The 17,723-nt window shown below is 36.1% G+C and overlaps 1 protein-coding gene across 3 annotated transcripts in view; it reads right to left on the bottom strand.

The window, feature by feature from the left end:
* Positions 1–230: 230 nt before the first annotated feature.
* Positions 231–17,723, bottom strand: part of ICE1 (interactor of little elongation complex ELL subunit 1) — a 39,973-nt gene continuing 22,480 nt past the window's right edge. For all 3 annotated transcript variants that reach the window (XM_071429882.1, XM_071429881.1, XM_071429883.1), the window contains 7 exons: positions 12,180–16,628; positions 10,262–10,430; positions 7,230–7,390; positions 4,453–4,643; positions 3,079–3,185; positions 2,056–2,154; positions 231–1,124 (listed from right to left, as the gene is read on the bottom strand). In XM_071429882.1, the coding sequence (XP_071285983.1) occupies positions 943–1,124; positions 2,056–2,154; positions 3,079–3,185; positions 4,453–4,643; positions 7,230–7,390; positions 10,262–10,430; positions 12,180–16,628 (5,358 nt within the window). In that variant the 3' untranslated portion in view covers positions 231–942. The remainder of the gene's footprint in view (positions 1,125–2,055; positions 2,155–3,078; positions 3,186–4,452; positions 4,644–7,229; positions 7,391–10,261; positions 10,431–12,179; positions 16,629–17,723) is intronic.

The raw sequence follows: 17,723 nt of genomic DNA on the forward strand, positions 1-17,723 counted from the left end.
ACAGAGTGAAAATACAAATTTTCAATAGTATTTTGAGGCTGCTTCCCAAGCCTCCAAAGCATACCAGAAACTTTTGGAGAGATGTCCAGAACTGCAATGTTATGGACAATTCATTCTGTGTGAATAAAATTACCTCAACAGGCAATTTCCTGCTGCCCCCCAAAATAGTATTTATATAAGCTAGAAACACAGTGAACTCTGGGTTATTTAAAAGGTCAACAAGAACACAATACTATTCATCTCTTTTATTATGAGAGATACAAAAACAGAGTGTAGTGAAGCTATCATTAGAAACATGAACTTTTTTTCAACCAACTCTATTTACATACACAAAATTCTCCAAGTGGAAAAAATATCAAATGTGAGACACATCAGAATACACCATATATACAAGTTTAGAGATTTAGTATCTGTTACTCCATACACAATGGCTACAAAAAAAGTCAATTCCTACCTGTTTTCCACAAGTATTTTAAATTAAGTTTATAAGACAACCCAAGCAAAATAAAGCAGAATCTGGGGAATGTTCTGCTATCTGAATGGTTACTTTATTAAAATAGTACAAAATAATAGAGCCAGGTTTTCAAGTCACGCTGAATATTCTGTCAAATAGTCCATACTCCAAACTGATGTAGGTAGAAAAACAAAAACTGTTACTGATTTTTATTGTCATCAAACCAGAAATATATCAGAAGTTCAAGATGCACTCATTTTCAGATCACTAATCAGCTACTAGGAAAAGCAAGTATTTTTGTTTATTTTATAAAAACTCTTCCTTCAAACAGAAAAGCCAAATAAAATACTTGACCTTGCTTTGTATGATCAGACATTCTGATTAAAAGCATGAAATACAAGAAGACACACCACTTGGTATGATTCTTAACTGGAACCAACTACTGCTTAATAGGTAAGGCACTTTTTCCTTTAGATCAGTCCACTTCCCTAGTTTAGCTCCATTTCACACAGAGAGGTGATTTCAGCTATGCCATCTGTGATAGCAGAAGGGATGTTGTCATGAACTTTTGCTCTCCAGGTATGGATGGCCTCAACAATACCTTCTGGATTGCTTGAACCCAAGTCACATAGTGAATATACGGCTGCCAGCTGCACACCCCAAGGAATAGCTGTAAAAAGTTAACAAAAATCAGCTTATAGATACTTTTTGATAAGCAAAAATGTTTTAGGGAATCTTGAATCTATAGAAACTATTATTCAAGAACTGAAAATAAAACACATCAGCAGTTGTGATGTCTAACACCATAATGTAGAAAGATGACAACGTGCAAACAAATTCTGTAACATCTCATTTTATACTAACACTTTCCAGTTTTCTCAATTCAGCAACTTTTTAGTACTCAAAGGGTGTACAGGAATTAAGAATCTAGTGACTTTAGCTCAGAGTAATCAGACTTAAGAAAGCAGTCAGGTTTACACTGAGTCAGAAAAACAGGCATACGCTGTACACTATACACTACCATGTTAGAACTTGAGATTGCAAGGAAGAGAAGTTATACAGGTGGTTCAAAACAGCTCCCAAACAATAACAAATGCTTCACTGCAAAATGTACTTAACATCCAGAGTAACTTAACAATGTGGATTTCTGCTGCTCTAACTGCCTTGTTTCATCTCATCAGGACCTTGAACTGTCCGTCTCCCAATACAACAATTTTATTAGTAAGCTTCAGCATAAATTGCTCAGTTAAAAAATTAGTTACTACTGCTCAAGTTAGAATCACCCTTCAAGTGATCTTAACTTGATCACCCTTTAAGTGATCTCTAATGCAGCTGGCAGGCTCTTACATGAAACAGTCCAATTCCAAGGTGTCTGAAACCATCTCACATTTTTCCTCTGTCTCAAACAGAAGGTAATACTGTTAATAGCTCATTAACTTTGTAACAGAAAGGGACTCAAACTGAAAACTGTTTGACCTGTTATATACTAATAAAAACTGCAAGAGCAGGCTGTTTTCCCATGTGTGCCTTAAAATATATTCTGGCATTGCAGAACTTCACATTGTGGATGTTACACTCAAGTTCCTCTAAAAGAACATTACCTTCCTCTTTTGCATGCTGTACAAACAGTCCAATTACTGAACTAATATTCTTCACTGCAGCAAGATAGCCTTCCTTCAAACCTATTTGTCCTAATCGACCTGAAAGAAAAAAAGTGTTACTACATATCTGACTATTTAGACAGTCAACTTCCCAGCTTTTATACTTCCCAACTGTCTGTCTGTCTGTTGAAATATCAACAGAAAATGTACATTTTAACTACAAAAAATTCCTGTTACCATGTTGTCTTCGGAACAACAGTTGTCTTATTCCTTGTGTAACTGAAGACCCCAATGCATTTTTCATCAGATTGATTCAACCTCCTATAGGTTTACAATTTTTAAGTGTAAAACTCAGAAAGAATGCAATTTTTTAAATAAACCCTGTCATATAGCCTACATACTGAAAATATTTATTGAAACTCAAATTATATATATTTACATCAAATGCCACCTAGATCCCAAATAAATTAATCTAACTTAAATTTATTATGGTATTAAGTTGCATAAAAAACCGCATTTTATACATTTTGCTGGAAACTATATGGCATGAAGCTGTGTCATGGGAGGTTTAGGTTAGCTATTAGAAAAATATTCTTCACCCAGAGGTTGGTTAGGCACTGGAACAGGCATCTCAGGGAACTGGTCACAGCACCAATCCTGTCTGATTTCAAGATGCATTAAGCATGTGGTGTGATTCCTGGAGCTGGCCTGTGCAGGGTAGGAGTTGGACTTCAATGATCCCAGTGGGTCCCATCCAACTCAGGATTTCTATGATTCTATATGTGGCTACAGATAATTTTATTTTAAATACATAAAACATGTTGGTATTTGTTATCATGAATCAATATGACATCTCTGAAAACTTAAGTACCTTCTTTCCACAGGCTGATAAACAGAAAATACCTGCAAAAAGATCCAATAAAATTCAATAATACTTCAACCCCCTTTCCAGATAGGCCTGACACTTTCATAAAGACATACTTATACAAAATAGAAGTTCAACCAAGAATTTAGATTACTTACCAATTAGCCTGAGTGTCAATGCTATAACACTATCACGAATTGATTGAGCAGTTTCATGCCCCTTTCTCTTCTTTATCCAGTTATCCATAGAAGGCCAAAGCACTTTGCTGTGAAAGAAAAATTAATTTGAAAATCTCATACTGCATGAAGGGGTAGTTATAGTATTCATACACAAATGACTCTTTTGTTTGTTACTAACTTTACGTAGACTGACTTGACAAATCTATATGAAATCGTGTTGCTTTCAAATGTCATGCTGATATGTTCTGTAAGTTTCTTATATGACTGAAAATTCAGTTTTTTTTTTACGAGTAGGATGTGATGCTTGTTTTTAAACCTAAAATGACCCAAAGTAAGACTTTTTTAATCCTTAAAATTATGCTGATAGACCTAGTTACCTAGGTCTAGGTAGAGTTACCTAGATAGAGTTACCTATTATGCTGATAGACCTAGTTACCTAGGTCTAGGTAGAGTTACCTAGGTCTAGGTCTAGACCTAGTTACCTAGGTCCTATTACCAGCACAACTCAAGAGACAATCATCTTGGTATGGCTTTAATTAAGACTACATATGTTTCACTGAAGCTAATTTGTATTAATTCTGAAAGTATTTCAACAAAAAAATCTTCTTTACTATCTGAAGGTATGGAATTTATATACAAGACGATGATTATAAGTATCACTTATTATGTTATGTCACAGATAAACAAATGTCTCCTAAGTCATGTAACCTCTATAGGGAAAATCAAGGCTGTCAGATCAGTGTAGCAGTCAAAATGGAGTCTTTCAAACAAGGTTAAGTATGGTAGCAGTCCATATCCTGGATTTTAGGTTCAAAGAAAAATTAAGACATTGACTCTAAGTATTATAATTATTTTAGAATTAAAATCAGACTGAAATCAACATAATACATTAATGAGTATGGATATATTTCACTTCCAGCACGTAAGCAGTGTTATTTTCATATCAGAAATTCCACCTTCATTTTCTACAGTGGGGGAAGGGGAATTCAACAAGTGCGTTCAGAAGAAGATAATCACTTTGCTTCACTGACAGACAATCTCAAAATCTTATACAGCTATTTTGAAAGCAATTCTTTACTAGAATAGCTCTAACAGGGTTCATTTCTTGGGACAATACCATAAAATACTACATTTCCTCATTGATAATTTCTCCTATCTTAAAATAATGCACACATACACAGTAATCTAGGTCTCATCAGGCTGAAACATCCTCATTTTCTAAATACCTATGCAACATTTTATTATGTTAAAAGCTAAGTCATAATGAATTTGGGAAACAAAAAAACACCACCAAAACAAACCTCAGAAAAAAACACAAAGGAAAACATTTGAAAGTCATGATCACCACAATACCTTATAACGTTATCATGTGTCCAATCCCACTTCATATGAGAGCAGAGTAAATCAACAGCAAATATATACTGCCAAGCATCTTCACTGAGATCTTCTCCATACTGCTCACTCAGGTGAAATTCTACTTTTGTACATGACTGCATTTCTAAAAGCAGGTTTGAGACCATAATACCAGCATCTAAAGATGAACTCTGGAATTTTAGAAGGTAATTATCTTAATGCATAAAAAATTACCAGCCCAGAACCAAACTCTTTACAAATATTTGATACCGACTGTGTACAGCATCTTACACCATATATCCAACTTTCGGGTTGAATTAGCACAAACAAATAGAGTACATAAACCAAAACCTTCAAGTACTAGGTATTTTTTCTGACACTTTTACTAAAAGAAGAGTTTGGGAAAAAAATACCCAAACAAGAAAACACACAGATCTCACACCCACTCTCTCAACTTCTCCTACAATTTGGGGATTTTTATTTCTCTCACTACAGGTAAGAAGTGTGTTTTTCCAGTGCAAGAAGATTAGTCTAATATAGTCTAATAATTAGTCTAATATAAATAGTTTTAAAATTTATTACTATTTATTCTTCATTAGGGGCGAATTTGCAAGCAAATACTTTCAATAGTTGAGGTAAATAAATATGTCATGTGAAACCATTCTGCCAATTAAACAGCTAAGGGAAGAAAGGAAATTTAAAAACAAACATTTTTTGAATATCTGACATATAAAAAAAGTCTAAGCTTATCACATAAACAGAATAGGTGCTTGGCAGATCTCCTCAGTACAAAACCTCATCTAATTGACAAGTTCTGCCATGGTGCAAGGCACTAAAATGACATGCTTTGACCAAGAAATAAATACCCATCCCAAGTGAGCTTTACTTTCAGAAGTAGAAAAATCTTCTCCTAAAATTATATGTATAACAGACTGTTAATCACAATCTACTTGAAATTTTTATCTGTATTTCTACCCAAGTAAAATAGAGCTTACAGACAGGATGATGTCATCTCCTATCTTCAATATAGAAAATTCTGAAGTATTTCTCCCCAGCTGCAGTAGCTCTCATATTTCAGAGATCCATTAATAAAGTAGGTAGTGTGAGTGCAAAGAATTAATATTTCCAGGAACATTTACTAGGACATTCTTATGTGTATCTCTACTGGCATGATACTAAAAGCTGTAACCTAACAGAATGGAGAATACAAATTCTTTGCTAAACAGGGACTGCAGCACAGTGTAACTGAATACCAGAGATTAATGCTACATCACAACTGTGATATAATAGTAAAAAAAACCAGATACAAATCCATGCCAAATTAATTCACTCCTGCACTAAAGCAGGTTTAGGGGGCTGTAATTTCAGTAATACCAAATTAAATTCAGGGCTAGTTTCAGAGATTAAAGAAAAAAAAATCATACAACACTGAAAGGCTATGACGACAGCAGTAAGACTACTGCATTCCTCAAGGCAGTTGTAGAGCAGCATGTTAGGATAGGGAATAGATGAGCTATTGTCATAGTTTAGGAATGGTATTCTCCAGATTAGTGCTCTCACTGAAACCAAGCACAGCTAGCTTCCTCCCTCCTCTCCCTTCCTATTCTCTGTGGCGGGATGGAGAGGAGAATTGGAGGCACAAATATAAAGATCACAGGTTGAGAGAAGAACAATTTACTGGAAACAGCAATGAGATAAGAATACAAACAGTAATAACAATAAATACTAATGATGGAGGGTACAAAAGAGAGACCAACAATTCACATGGAAACAACAGTACACAACCTCTCCCTCCACCACACTATGCTGGCCTGGAAGGGACTCATTCTCCCTGGAAGATACCCCCTTCCCCACATCCCTGGTAATGATGTGAGGTGGTACAGAATTAATCTCCAAGTCCTGGCCATGCTCCCTTTTGGCAACTAGGACAGCTATGAATCAATATGATTTTGTTCACTTGATATATACAAAATTATTTAATTTCCAGGAAGCAAGCCTGGCATTAATATGGAGTTTTCAAATATATGGGGCCCTAGCCTTTAAACAGACACACCAGCCTGTTACACAAACTCCTTTAGAAGCAAAGCACCTCTGGCTTTCCATTTGCATGATATAAAGTTGCTCCCAATTATTTCAATTTTCCTTTCTTGCAACATTCTTTTCAGGATGGTAATATGTGCCTGCTGAAAACTGATAGAAATTGAATGATTTGGCAAATGCTAAAAGGCTTGAAGTCAGCTCTCACTGATCATCCTTCTCCTGGTATCACTGGTTTTGTATTAATCACACCAACTGCTTAAGTAATTGAGTTTTTTGTGATAAACAAGTATTTACAGTCTACCTTGCTAAAAGATCATGAGTAAAAAGAAACCAGCTCATCTTGAAAATAACATATTATCTGTTACACAGAGAACTACAAAAGACAAAACAAATACATATTTTAAAAAGCAACAATATAAAGCAAAAGAAAGAAACATCTCAAAGAACAGTTCCAAAGATGGAAGGAATTCCCTAGTCCAACAATGCTCTAGTTAAAAGTTTAAAAACAACTTTTACTTTTAATGTTCAGTAGATGGGAAAACAAGAAAAGTATTGTATTCTAGTAGGGTCTAGACAACTAGGGGGAAAATGCCTGAAGCAGCATTAGTTGTGCAGCTGTACAGCCTCCATGGGATATTCACACCTTTCATTAGAAAAGAAAGTTGCTTGATTTGATTCAGCCAGCAAAGTGACCAATGCAGACAAAAGATGATATTGACAATGAAATCAGATATTACCTTTTCCCAGTTGAGATAAGCACTTAAACAGGCCAGCATCTCATTGCTTGCACTCTTCCTGACAACTAATTGCATAGCTTTGTTAATTGCACCTTGGAAGACAAATATGTCAGACCATACATTTGTGATAAATAAAATCAATTTTTCTGAGTCTGGATAGTCTAAGGAAAAAAAGAAATAATTAAGTAAATTTTTAACATTTTAAAACACAAAAATGAATATATTTTGGCATTAAAAGCTAGTGCATTCAGCAAGGTAACTAGGAAAAAAGGCACAGAAGTCACATCAGAACTGAAGCCTAAGGGAAGGGAGTCATACTAGCACATCTCAGTCCTGAGACTAAATAAGAAGAAAATATCCAATTAAAAAAACAAACAAGAAACACCAGCAGAACCCCAACAAACCTTAAGCCACCTCCCCCATTGTAATTTCACTCCCTCTCCCTTCATCTTTCTTACTTCACTTTAGTTCACTAAGGAGAGTGGTCTTAGAGCATTGAAACTGGATTCTTTTAGGATTCAATTAGACTGGAAGATGCACTCCAACAACCTACCTAATACATTCCAGTCACAAATAAGCACTCTGATCACTGGGCCAAACTAGAATTGGTAAAAAACCAAAAATCTACAGTGCTTGCTAATACTTTGCACCCATACACCTGTGAAATTATATGTAATTATATATCTGGATATATATATATAAAGCTTGCAAAGAACTTTCACATAATTCAAATCTGATATTCCTCAGCAGTTTTCCCAGACTTTGTCAGAGAAATTGCATATTATGCAAGTTGTATGTAAGCATATATGAATGTTGCATGCTACTATTTATACTTCCATAGATGTAAAAATTTGTGCTACTCCATATAATTGAAGAATCCTCATTCAATAAAGTAATTCAGAGCAAGTATCTGACAACTATCTGTTGACAGGACAGTTCCAGACCATCAGTGGGAACCCAAAAGACCCTTCTGAATACCAAAGCTGAGAGCTTCAAGGCAAAATACTGAGATAAAACATGAATGTGTAGATTGCAAGCAATAACAAATACACTGGAATAAGTAAAAAAGCAGATACTACTTCCATGCATGAAATGCTATACTGGAATGCATATGCCTGAAACACAATACAAAAAACAATGAAATCTAAAAGCTGAATTCACTTTTCACTTCAGCATAACATCTACATTTTTTGAAAGATCTTAAGTACTAGAAAACATATCAAAATATATCAAACTAAGAAGCGTTAATGAACATAAAGGATATACACTTCAATGAGGTGTTTTGGATGGAACTTCTACTCTGATGCTGCTCATCATGTGAAGAATTCAGTTTTTTCTATCAGGACTGCTGGTGTACTAGAATTACTGGCAACTAGAATTGCCTGCCCAGGAATTTGAAACACTTATAAAATTCACTCAACAATGAGTAGAGTTCAAGGGGCATAAAAAAAATTAAAAAAAGAAAAAAGGGAGGGAACAGAGGAGAGGTGAAAGGAAAATTAACCAGAAAGGTAACATTTTATTTATAGTCACTTAAGGCAGAACACTTGAAAGGAGAACAGAAGAAAAACGATGGACAAGTTATCAAGACAACAAATGATGTTGGTCTAAAGAAGCAATACTGACTGTTCATAGTGAATCTGGTAATTGTGTAGCTTGGGTTGCAATAATTCTGATGGGAATATGTGAAATTACATGAAAGAGAAAACCCAAAAATAAACGCATAGTAATCAAATAAAACCAAACAAATTTTAAAATGCCTAAACAGAACTTAAGATGTGTTTACAGCTGTCCTCACTCAAAAAATTACTATAAAACCACAGAACAATGACAATAGAAACTTATGCAATTCAATGTATAGAAGATAAAATAATCCAATAAAAGTCTGCATTAAGCTATTAAAGTTTGGATCTTAGAAAGGAAAAAGGAAAAAAGGGGAAATGTTTAATATTTGCAAGAGCCCACAAAAAGAAAAAACAGTAAGATACTGCAAAACAAAAAGCTTAATTATTATTTTAGATGCAGAAAATATATATCTGACAAGTAATAGTTTCTAACATGGTGCAGTATTAAAACTATTAACATGAAAGAAGTAAAAGTAGAATTATAACAGACTGAAGGATAGAAAAACAGAGGGGAGAACAGGAATTTGAAAAAGAACTCAAACAAAAATATTACAGCCCCTCAAAAAATGGTAACTAAGAACAAAATGAAATCACAAACCTTTTTAAGATTAAAACAAAAAAAAGATGGGAACGTTATATGAAACATAGCAAGTAATTGAAACAATCTCAAGCTTTAGCACTTTGCTTGTCAGTGCTCTTGAATTTTATTTTAATGTTAAACACAGATACCAGTATACTATTTTCAAACTTAGTGAGTTTTAATCTTCCAAAACTAAGATTCTTAACTTTGCAATAGTACATATGTGTTAACTTTGTTCCTGTGACCAAAAGGCAGGGGAGCAAAGGAAGGGAATGAAAATGAAAAAAACTTCTCAACAAAGCAAGAATTTGGATAACAGAAAGTAAAAAGATTTTAAGGAGGACATATTATAAAAATATCCTGGTTTTGATCAAGTTATTGTCCAGCTCCTGACACTGTGTTAAATACCTGGTTTTAAATCACACTTACTTTATGAATCAATACCTACTCAATTAAAATAAGAAAATACTAATAGGCTAAAAGGACGAAATTCACAGAAATCACATTATCATTTTGGAGATGGTGGGGAAATGAAAGCACAGAGTGTCCTAAATTAAATATTTCCTTGGAAAAATAAGTAGACTACTAAGAGCCCAGGTCACCACAAAACTACAGTACAGGTGTGGTGGAACTATGAGAAGGAGAATTTCTTCTAGAACAGTCTATATTTCTGCATTACAGAAAAAAATTCTGGAAAACAAGCCTTGAAGAGGAAAACAACCCTTGAACAGGATTTCTGTTTGTTTTTACAAACATAATAATTCTGACACACTGCAGCAAAGACACACAGCACATTTACAATATAAGGCCACTAAACCACACTATACCTTCTTTAAGTAGACTATAGCAGAAAAGGCGGGCTCTTTCCAAATCTCCCAACTGTCGACAAATTCCTGCATAGAGTCGACACAAAGCCTGACTGAAATTATAATTTGGGGCATTCTTCTGAGCCTTCAGCTTATTGAGAATAACACACAGCAAGGACTCTGCTAAATGCTATAAGACACAAAATATATTGTTAGACTGTTACATACTGAAGAATACTTGACAACACTGTATTCGTATAACAAGTAAAAAAACTACTATCTTATTTGCAAGAATACTGTTTGCATATATATAAAACGCAGGAAAGTAAATCAGAGGCAACCAGTGAAAGAAAAAAGAGGGAGGAGCAGGCAACTTCCCAGAATAAACATGCGATAAACAAATGAAGAACAGGGCTACTACTGTTTTAATATAAATTGTTTGTTTATGTGATTAACAACAGTCTTCCTCTAAGAACAAGGAGAATAATGACAAGTAGAAGGAACGAGGAGAGGAATAATGACAGGTAGAGTAACCAAATAACCTAATCAGAGCAAAGGTAAGCACCCTGACTTAGCTACTTCCAAAGATGTCACAGAAGGACAAACAGCCCATTGTTCAGGTGTGAGATTTACTAGGTAAGCTAACAGCAGTCTTTCTCCAGATCACTGTACACACTGCAGGAGACGGGGAGGAGATGTTGCTGCCTATAGTAACATGGGACTTAATATGAGATGCAAGGAAAAAGAACATTGAGTTTGTGCAGAGCGTGCATGACTTATTAGGGGATGCTTAGAGGGAGACCTCAAAGTGGGGAGTAGAATGAGAGGTTTAGGAGCCAGGTGCTGGAGAGTACACAGTTCAGACTGGGCATCTGTGAACCACAGGGATTCTGAGTGTTAACTTTGGGAGGAACCAGAAGATCTAAGCCAGCCACCTGAAAGACCACAAGTCTGAGGCCCAGACACAAGTCCAGACCAGCTGCTGGAGGAATGTGTGTATACTTCTGTGTCTCTAAGTTTGTCAGTACATGAGAAGTTAGAAGAATATCAGTCACCTACTGAATATACTGAGTGCCTAATGTTAGCTGCTGGGGGAATCCATATTATCTGTATATATACGAATGTATTTTCCTCTACCAGGATTTCAACCTGACTAACCAGACAAGGGAATAAGAGTAGGTGTGTACTGTGTGCATGTCTCTCTACTAGGAGTGTGTACTCTGGCTTGCTACTGGCTGGACCTGAAAACATAAAGCTACAAGCCTTGCTTCTATGAACTTAACAGACTTGACAACTCCTAACAAAGAGGTCTGAGATCTTGGTAGCAACTTCTAAGGAGAACTTAATTACGTACCAGGACTGTAACAGGACAAAATGCTGCCATGTACTAGTCAGTGAATTGCTCTGCTGTAAACTACAAATTATCTATGAGAAAGATGGCAACTGAAGCAAAATTTTTCAGCACTGATGCTAAGGAAGTTCTGAGAAATAAGGGAAGAATTTTCCAATAAAATTAAATTTGATAACCTGATGTAGAATAGTAAAGGTAAACATAGAACTAAATTATATACCAGTATATAGATTAAAGTTTATTTTTTTAATTAAAAAATTAGAGTAATTTTGGAAAAACTCCTACAACTGTTAATACTGTCCACTTCAAAAAATGCTGCAAAAATAAAGTGGTTTATGCATACATCAGAAAAGCATATGTATTTATAACTGCAGTTTTGCATCTTGGACACCACTGAAAAGTAATTTCTTGTGCAGTTCTGTATTTTCTTATGTTATAAAAATTTAGATTTCTAATAACCTTTCAAGACTACACTTTGGCACAGGACATTGCCACAACAATTGAGAATTCAAATACTACAAACTTAGACTCTTTCCATCTACACAGAAGTGATTATTAAACAACAAAATTTAAAATTATGCTACTTACCTTGTTTTTTATACCAAATTCATAGACAACTTCTCTCTCTTCATCTCTCATTACTGGAATCTTTGAGATATTACCAACATACACATGACCTTTGATAACTGGTAACAAGTCAAAACAGGATTCAGCAACTTTCTTTAATGCCAAAGAAACTTTCTGGCACTCAGAATCCTTCTTTACTGGTAGTGATTCTTCTAAATTGGAACACTGTGATGAATCACTGATTTCATAGCTTATACCATGGAAAGCCTCCTGCATTTCAGAGATGGTATTTTTAGTATTTCTGACAGCAGTAACATCACTAGGCTCCATCCTTGGTGGTTCACTCTCCAGCCTCAGTCTTTTGGCACTTCTTGGCATAGATACCTGCAGTAGCGTCCTTTTTCCAAGATGATTTGAAAAGAATTGCTGATTTTGCACATCTTTGTCTTCATCTTTGCCACTATCAGATTTCAAATTGCTCCCAGCTTTAACAAAAGCAGTTGATGTAGATGCAATTGCTTTGAATCCACCTACTTGAGGCACAGGTCCTGGAAAACTTTGGCTGTCTGAAAAAGTACATCGGTTAAGCTGAATATTGCCTTTCAGAATGTTTAGTGTCCTTGCCCTTGCAGACAGCTCTGGATACATAGTGTCCAATATTTTCACAGAGTTCTCCTGAAGGGCACCTGGACCAGCACTAACTGCTGCAAAGAGAGGAAATCTTCCTGGAACGGGAAGTGCATGCTTTGGAATGGAAGTACAAAATTTCAAAGGTGAGGAGCGAATCCTTCTACCTACTGCCATTTCTGAGGGTGAGGGAGGAGAAAATAAAATAGCAGATTTTACTGCTGGAGTATCTGTTAATGGGGACATGAGAGGAAGAACAGGAGTTTTGCATAGTGGGGATATTAGATCATCAAGAGGGGAAAGCAGAGAGAATTGACCTGTAGAAGACATTACCGGGGACACAGTACAGGCAGTTTTTGGAGGAGTAGCAATCAGAGGCAGTAGCAAGGGGGGCAGAGGAGGACCTATCTCTTCCCTGATTTTATTTATCATCTCAGATGAGCATTTTTTTGCCACAGAAGTATTAGCATTTGCAAGAACTGGCTGGGTAACTTTAAGAGTCTTTGTTTTTCTTTTACCTTGAAACAGTTTCTTTGATAGCTTGGTATGCATTACTTGGGCAGTTGTTTTGGCAGAAACAGTCAACATTTCAGATGGTTCTTGCTCTTTACACTTCCACTTATTGCTCTTCTTGAGAGCAGAAGACTCTGATTCCACCATATGTAACTTCTCTAATACTGTCTTTTGTGGTTCAGAAAGCTGACCAACTGTTTGACAACTGCACCTTACATCAGAGAGGGCTGGACTTGGAAGATAATTGAGTAAAATTTTTTTTGTACCACTATCTATGATAACATCAGTGCTGCTTTCTCCTGTATTGTAAGCAGTTTGATTATTATTATTATATTCTTCAAACACTGAGACCCCCATATCAACACTGTGTAATAAACCTTGTTTCCCATTTGACTGAAGTTTAGCAAAATCATTTTCTTCTAAGAAATTGCCAAGTGCTAGCATTCTTGCATTTAATTTACTGGTTTTTACAGTCAGCCTGCAATTTTCTGAGAATCTGCTTAACATCTTGCATAGTGGCAACCTATTTTTTGAAGCATTTGGCGTCACAAGGCTTTCTTTTGATGTTCCAGATTTTAATAGACTTTCCTCATTGTGACTGATGCATCCAGCTATGTTAGACTGCATGAGTTCATTAGCACTCTCAGTATTTTGAGAGGTTACTAATATACATTCCGTTTTCCAAGAGGCTGAGTCTTCAGGACAACTCTCCCCAGTCACACTTGACCACTCATTTGCAGTATCTCCAGAGTTATTTGGTTCACACTGTGGATTCATACCCACGACAGTGTCTGCTTTTAGGTGACTAACTGTGAAAGTACTTCCTGGGTGCATCATTGAATGAAGTTCACATACTTGGTAATCAGCATCAACAATTGCACCGGTTTCCAGAGCACCCAATGCAATTCTGCTGGAAGCTCTCAGTTTGTTTCTAAACATTGGAACACATTCAGAACACTTCATGTACTTAACTTTTTGTATAGAATAGTCCTTTTCTTCAGAGTCATTGCTCTGCTCTGGCATATCAAAATCACTTTTACAATTTATTATGGCATTCTTCCCAGAACCCACAAAACTATTCAGTTCTTTACTTTCTCTCCCACCTGTTAGTGAATAAATTCTAGAAGGACCTGTTCTAACCTTCCACATAGAAGTCCTGCATCCCGATTCTTGACAATCAAACTTTTGGAGAAAAGCATTCTTCTTATAAGTGTTTGCATATATGATCTGAGATTTAACAGATGCTTGAGGTTCTTTATCTACTGACTGCTCCTTATCTGAAGTTTTCTCTTCATTTTTGTGTACATATTCTCTCTCAGGGCAACCTGGCTCTTTGCCCATGTTGACTTGTTCAGTAGACAGAATCTCAGCACCCTCTTCTAAGTTATCTGAAGAACAGTTAAATATACTACTCATAATGGAATCTTGTCCCTTGTTTTCCCAAGTACAGGAAAAAGCAGCCTTTCCTGCTAAGTTAGTTTCAAGGAAACTAACAACTTTCTGAAGACTGAAATTTAGATCCGGAGATCTTGTGGATTCCAAGCCAATTCCCACTTGCACAGGAGAATTGGTTTCCTCATTATTTGTACAGCATTTCTCCAAGTCCTTTTGAGTAGAAAAAGCCAAGCCACTTCTATATTCCATTTCTGAAGTAGGATGGCAAATGATCTCCAAAATATCATTTTTCTTCAAAACATTCTTTTCCTGCTTCAGTGAACTGAAGCAAGTCTCAGTCACCAATTCCTTGCTTTGTTTATTTAATTTCCCTTTTATTTCATCACATTTAAAATCTTCAGTTATCAAGAGCTGAGTCAGAGGTTTTGCACACTGTTCCTGAGAAATGGGATTACTTTCTCTTAAGATAGATTCAATTGTATCCCCTCTTGCTAACAACTCACTGATTTCCCCTCCACAATCTTCTGGATTAACTCTGACTTCAGTCTCTAGAGATTCAAACAGTCTAAAGTTTTGAGATTTGGACTGCCCACATTCTAATGTCTTACATAAGTTTTCAGATTGTTTTATTTCACCTTTCACTTCTGTAAAATCTAATGCAGAAGATCCACACTTAGCTACACTGCTTTCTGCACCAATAATGCATGCTGTCTTTGATAGTGAAAGTATATTTTCTAAGTTTGACTTCCTTTGAGATAAATTACTACCATCTTCCTCGTGATGTGGTTTGCTTTGTAAACCTACCACCTCCTTTATATCTACTAGTTTTACATTTTCTGCACTATGGAGTAGCTCTGACAATTCAGCTATTTCTAGAACACTTCTTCTGTTAAATTTCATAGGTAGTTCAGGAGTTGGAGCTCTGGTTATATTCATGTCTTCAATTTTGAGGTGTTCATCATTTGGAAAGACTGACAAAGTTCTGATTCCTTCAGTAGCAGATACAGGTAAATAATGCCTAGAGACTTGAACAGTCTCTGGTTCACATTCTCTGTTCACTTTGTCTTTTGTGTGCATATGTTGTTTCTCCAGAATCTCTTCACTGTCATATTTTATTTCAGAGCACTGAGAGTGTGCAGAGATCTCAATAGCTCCAGTCATATTAGTTAATTTGACTGCATTTTTTGATTTATTTTCAACCACTTCATTTTCTATCAACTCATCAGATTTTTCCTCAGCATCTTCTCTTTGAAGCACAATGCATTGCTTAGATAGGAAATGAGAAACACTCCGCAGAACAGATGCTTCTCTGGAAGCTTCTCTCTGTGCTACTAATTTATCTCTCTCTACATTTACTAATTCACCACATTTTTCATGTGTACCCTCATTATCAACAGCTCTAATTAAGGTTACATTCTCCTCTGTTTGCTCTACCACACTACATTTTTCTATCTGATTCTGAGACTTGAAACTTTGTAACACAAAATCTACTGAAGAATCTCCCTCTTCACTGTTCATGTCCTCACCATCTCCTTTCTGTTCTTCCATGTCTCCCGATTTGTGTGCTGTTGCTCCAGTTAGTTTTCTGTTCTCAGTTTCCACATCCCCAGAATTCTCCTCCAAACAATATTTGTTAGTTACCATGTTTGTCATTAGAGTAGCACCTTCAGCTTGCTTTCTTTCAGCATCTCTCTCCTTCCTTGACATTTTAGGACTGATATGAATATTCTTTTCATTCCAACTCAGATTAAGTGAGATTTCTGCATCAAAACCATGCTCACATGATTTGCACTGTCTGTTACACTCATCACCAGGGCTGATTACATTACAACTCAGAGGCTGAACTTGGTCTTCTTGTAAAATATCCTCCAGTGCAGAAGTACTGCAATCATCTTCTTCATCACTGGAACCTGTGACTTCTCCCAAGAACATATCCTTCAATCAAAAAAAGCAAAGTTAATAATCTGAACCCTAGTATCAATTTTAGGACCTACTTTTCTAAACAAGTACACTTAAGGCCCTGACATGCAATGGTTTTGAGAGATTAAGGCTGGTCAACAAAATTACAACCCTCTCCACCATTGATCTTCATAGTGAATGAAAGTACCTCTGTAAAAATAGGAGACTTCTTTATCTACCAACTTGCATTCTAAAATTACCGGAAAAGAGCATTTGAGCAGAATCTAACTTTCAAGCTCTGGAATTTTGCTATGAAAGTCAAGCTTATATTGAACACAAATTGGGACTTAAGGTCTGCACCACTAGGAAATTATGATAGCAAGTTGAGACATAGGTGACTGTATACTGGTTTTGGCTAGGATAGTTAGTTTTCTTCACAGAAAAGGGGGTATGTTTTGGATTTGTGCTGAAAATGGTGTTAATAATATAGAAATGTTTTCATTATTGCTGAGTGGTGCTTGCACAGCATCAAGGGCTTTTCTGCTTCTCCTACTGGCACACTGGTGAGAGCACTAGGGGGATGCATGGGAAGTTGGGAGGAGACACAGCTTGGACAGCTGACTCCAACAGACCAAAGAGACATCCCATACCATTATGGCATCATGCTGAGCATATAAAGAGAGGGAAAGAAGGAAGGGTGGACATTTGGTCTGATGATATTTATCTTCCCAAGTCACCATTATGCATGATGGAATCCTGTTGACCTGCCTGCTCATGTGAAAGAGTGAATGAATTGCTTGTTCTGCTTTGCTTGCATGCGCAGCTTTTCCTATTAAACTGTCTTTATCTCAACCCACACATTTCCTCACTTTTACTCTTCTGATTCTCCCCAGCATCCTGCTTCCTCACTTTTACTCTTCTGATTCTCCCCAGCATCCTCCCTTCCACACATAACCATATGCCACAAGGTTAAAGAAGTATCCATACAGATCTAAGCACACAGAGACCTTTTCAGTGCATGAGTAAGTAATACTGATACAAACAAACAAACAAAAAAAAAACAACAACCAAACAAACAAAACATTATTATTTCTTTAGTATCTTTAGTAATTTTAAGACCAAGTTAAGTGC

Source organism: Agelaius tricolor, unplaced genomic scaffold (genome assembly GCF_023055355.1).
Source record: "Agelaius tricolor isolate 1412-34295 unplaced genomic scaffold, bAgeTri1.0.p SCAF_6, whole genome shotgun sequence".
Taxonomy (NCBI): domain Eukaryota; kingdom Metazoa; phylum Chordata; class Aves; order Passeriformes; family Icteridae; genus Agelaius; species Agelaius tricolor.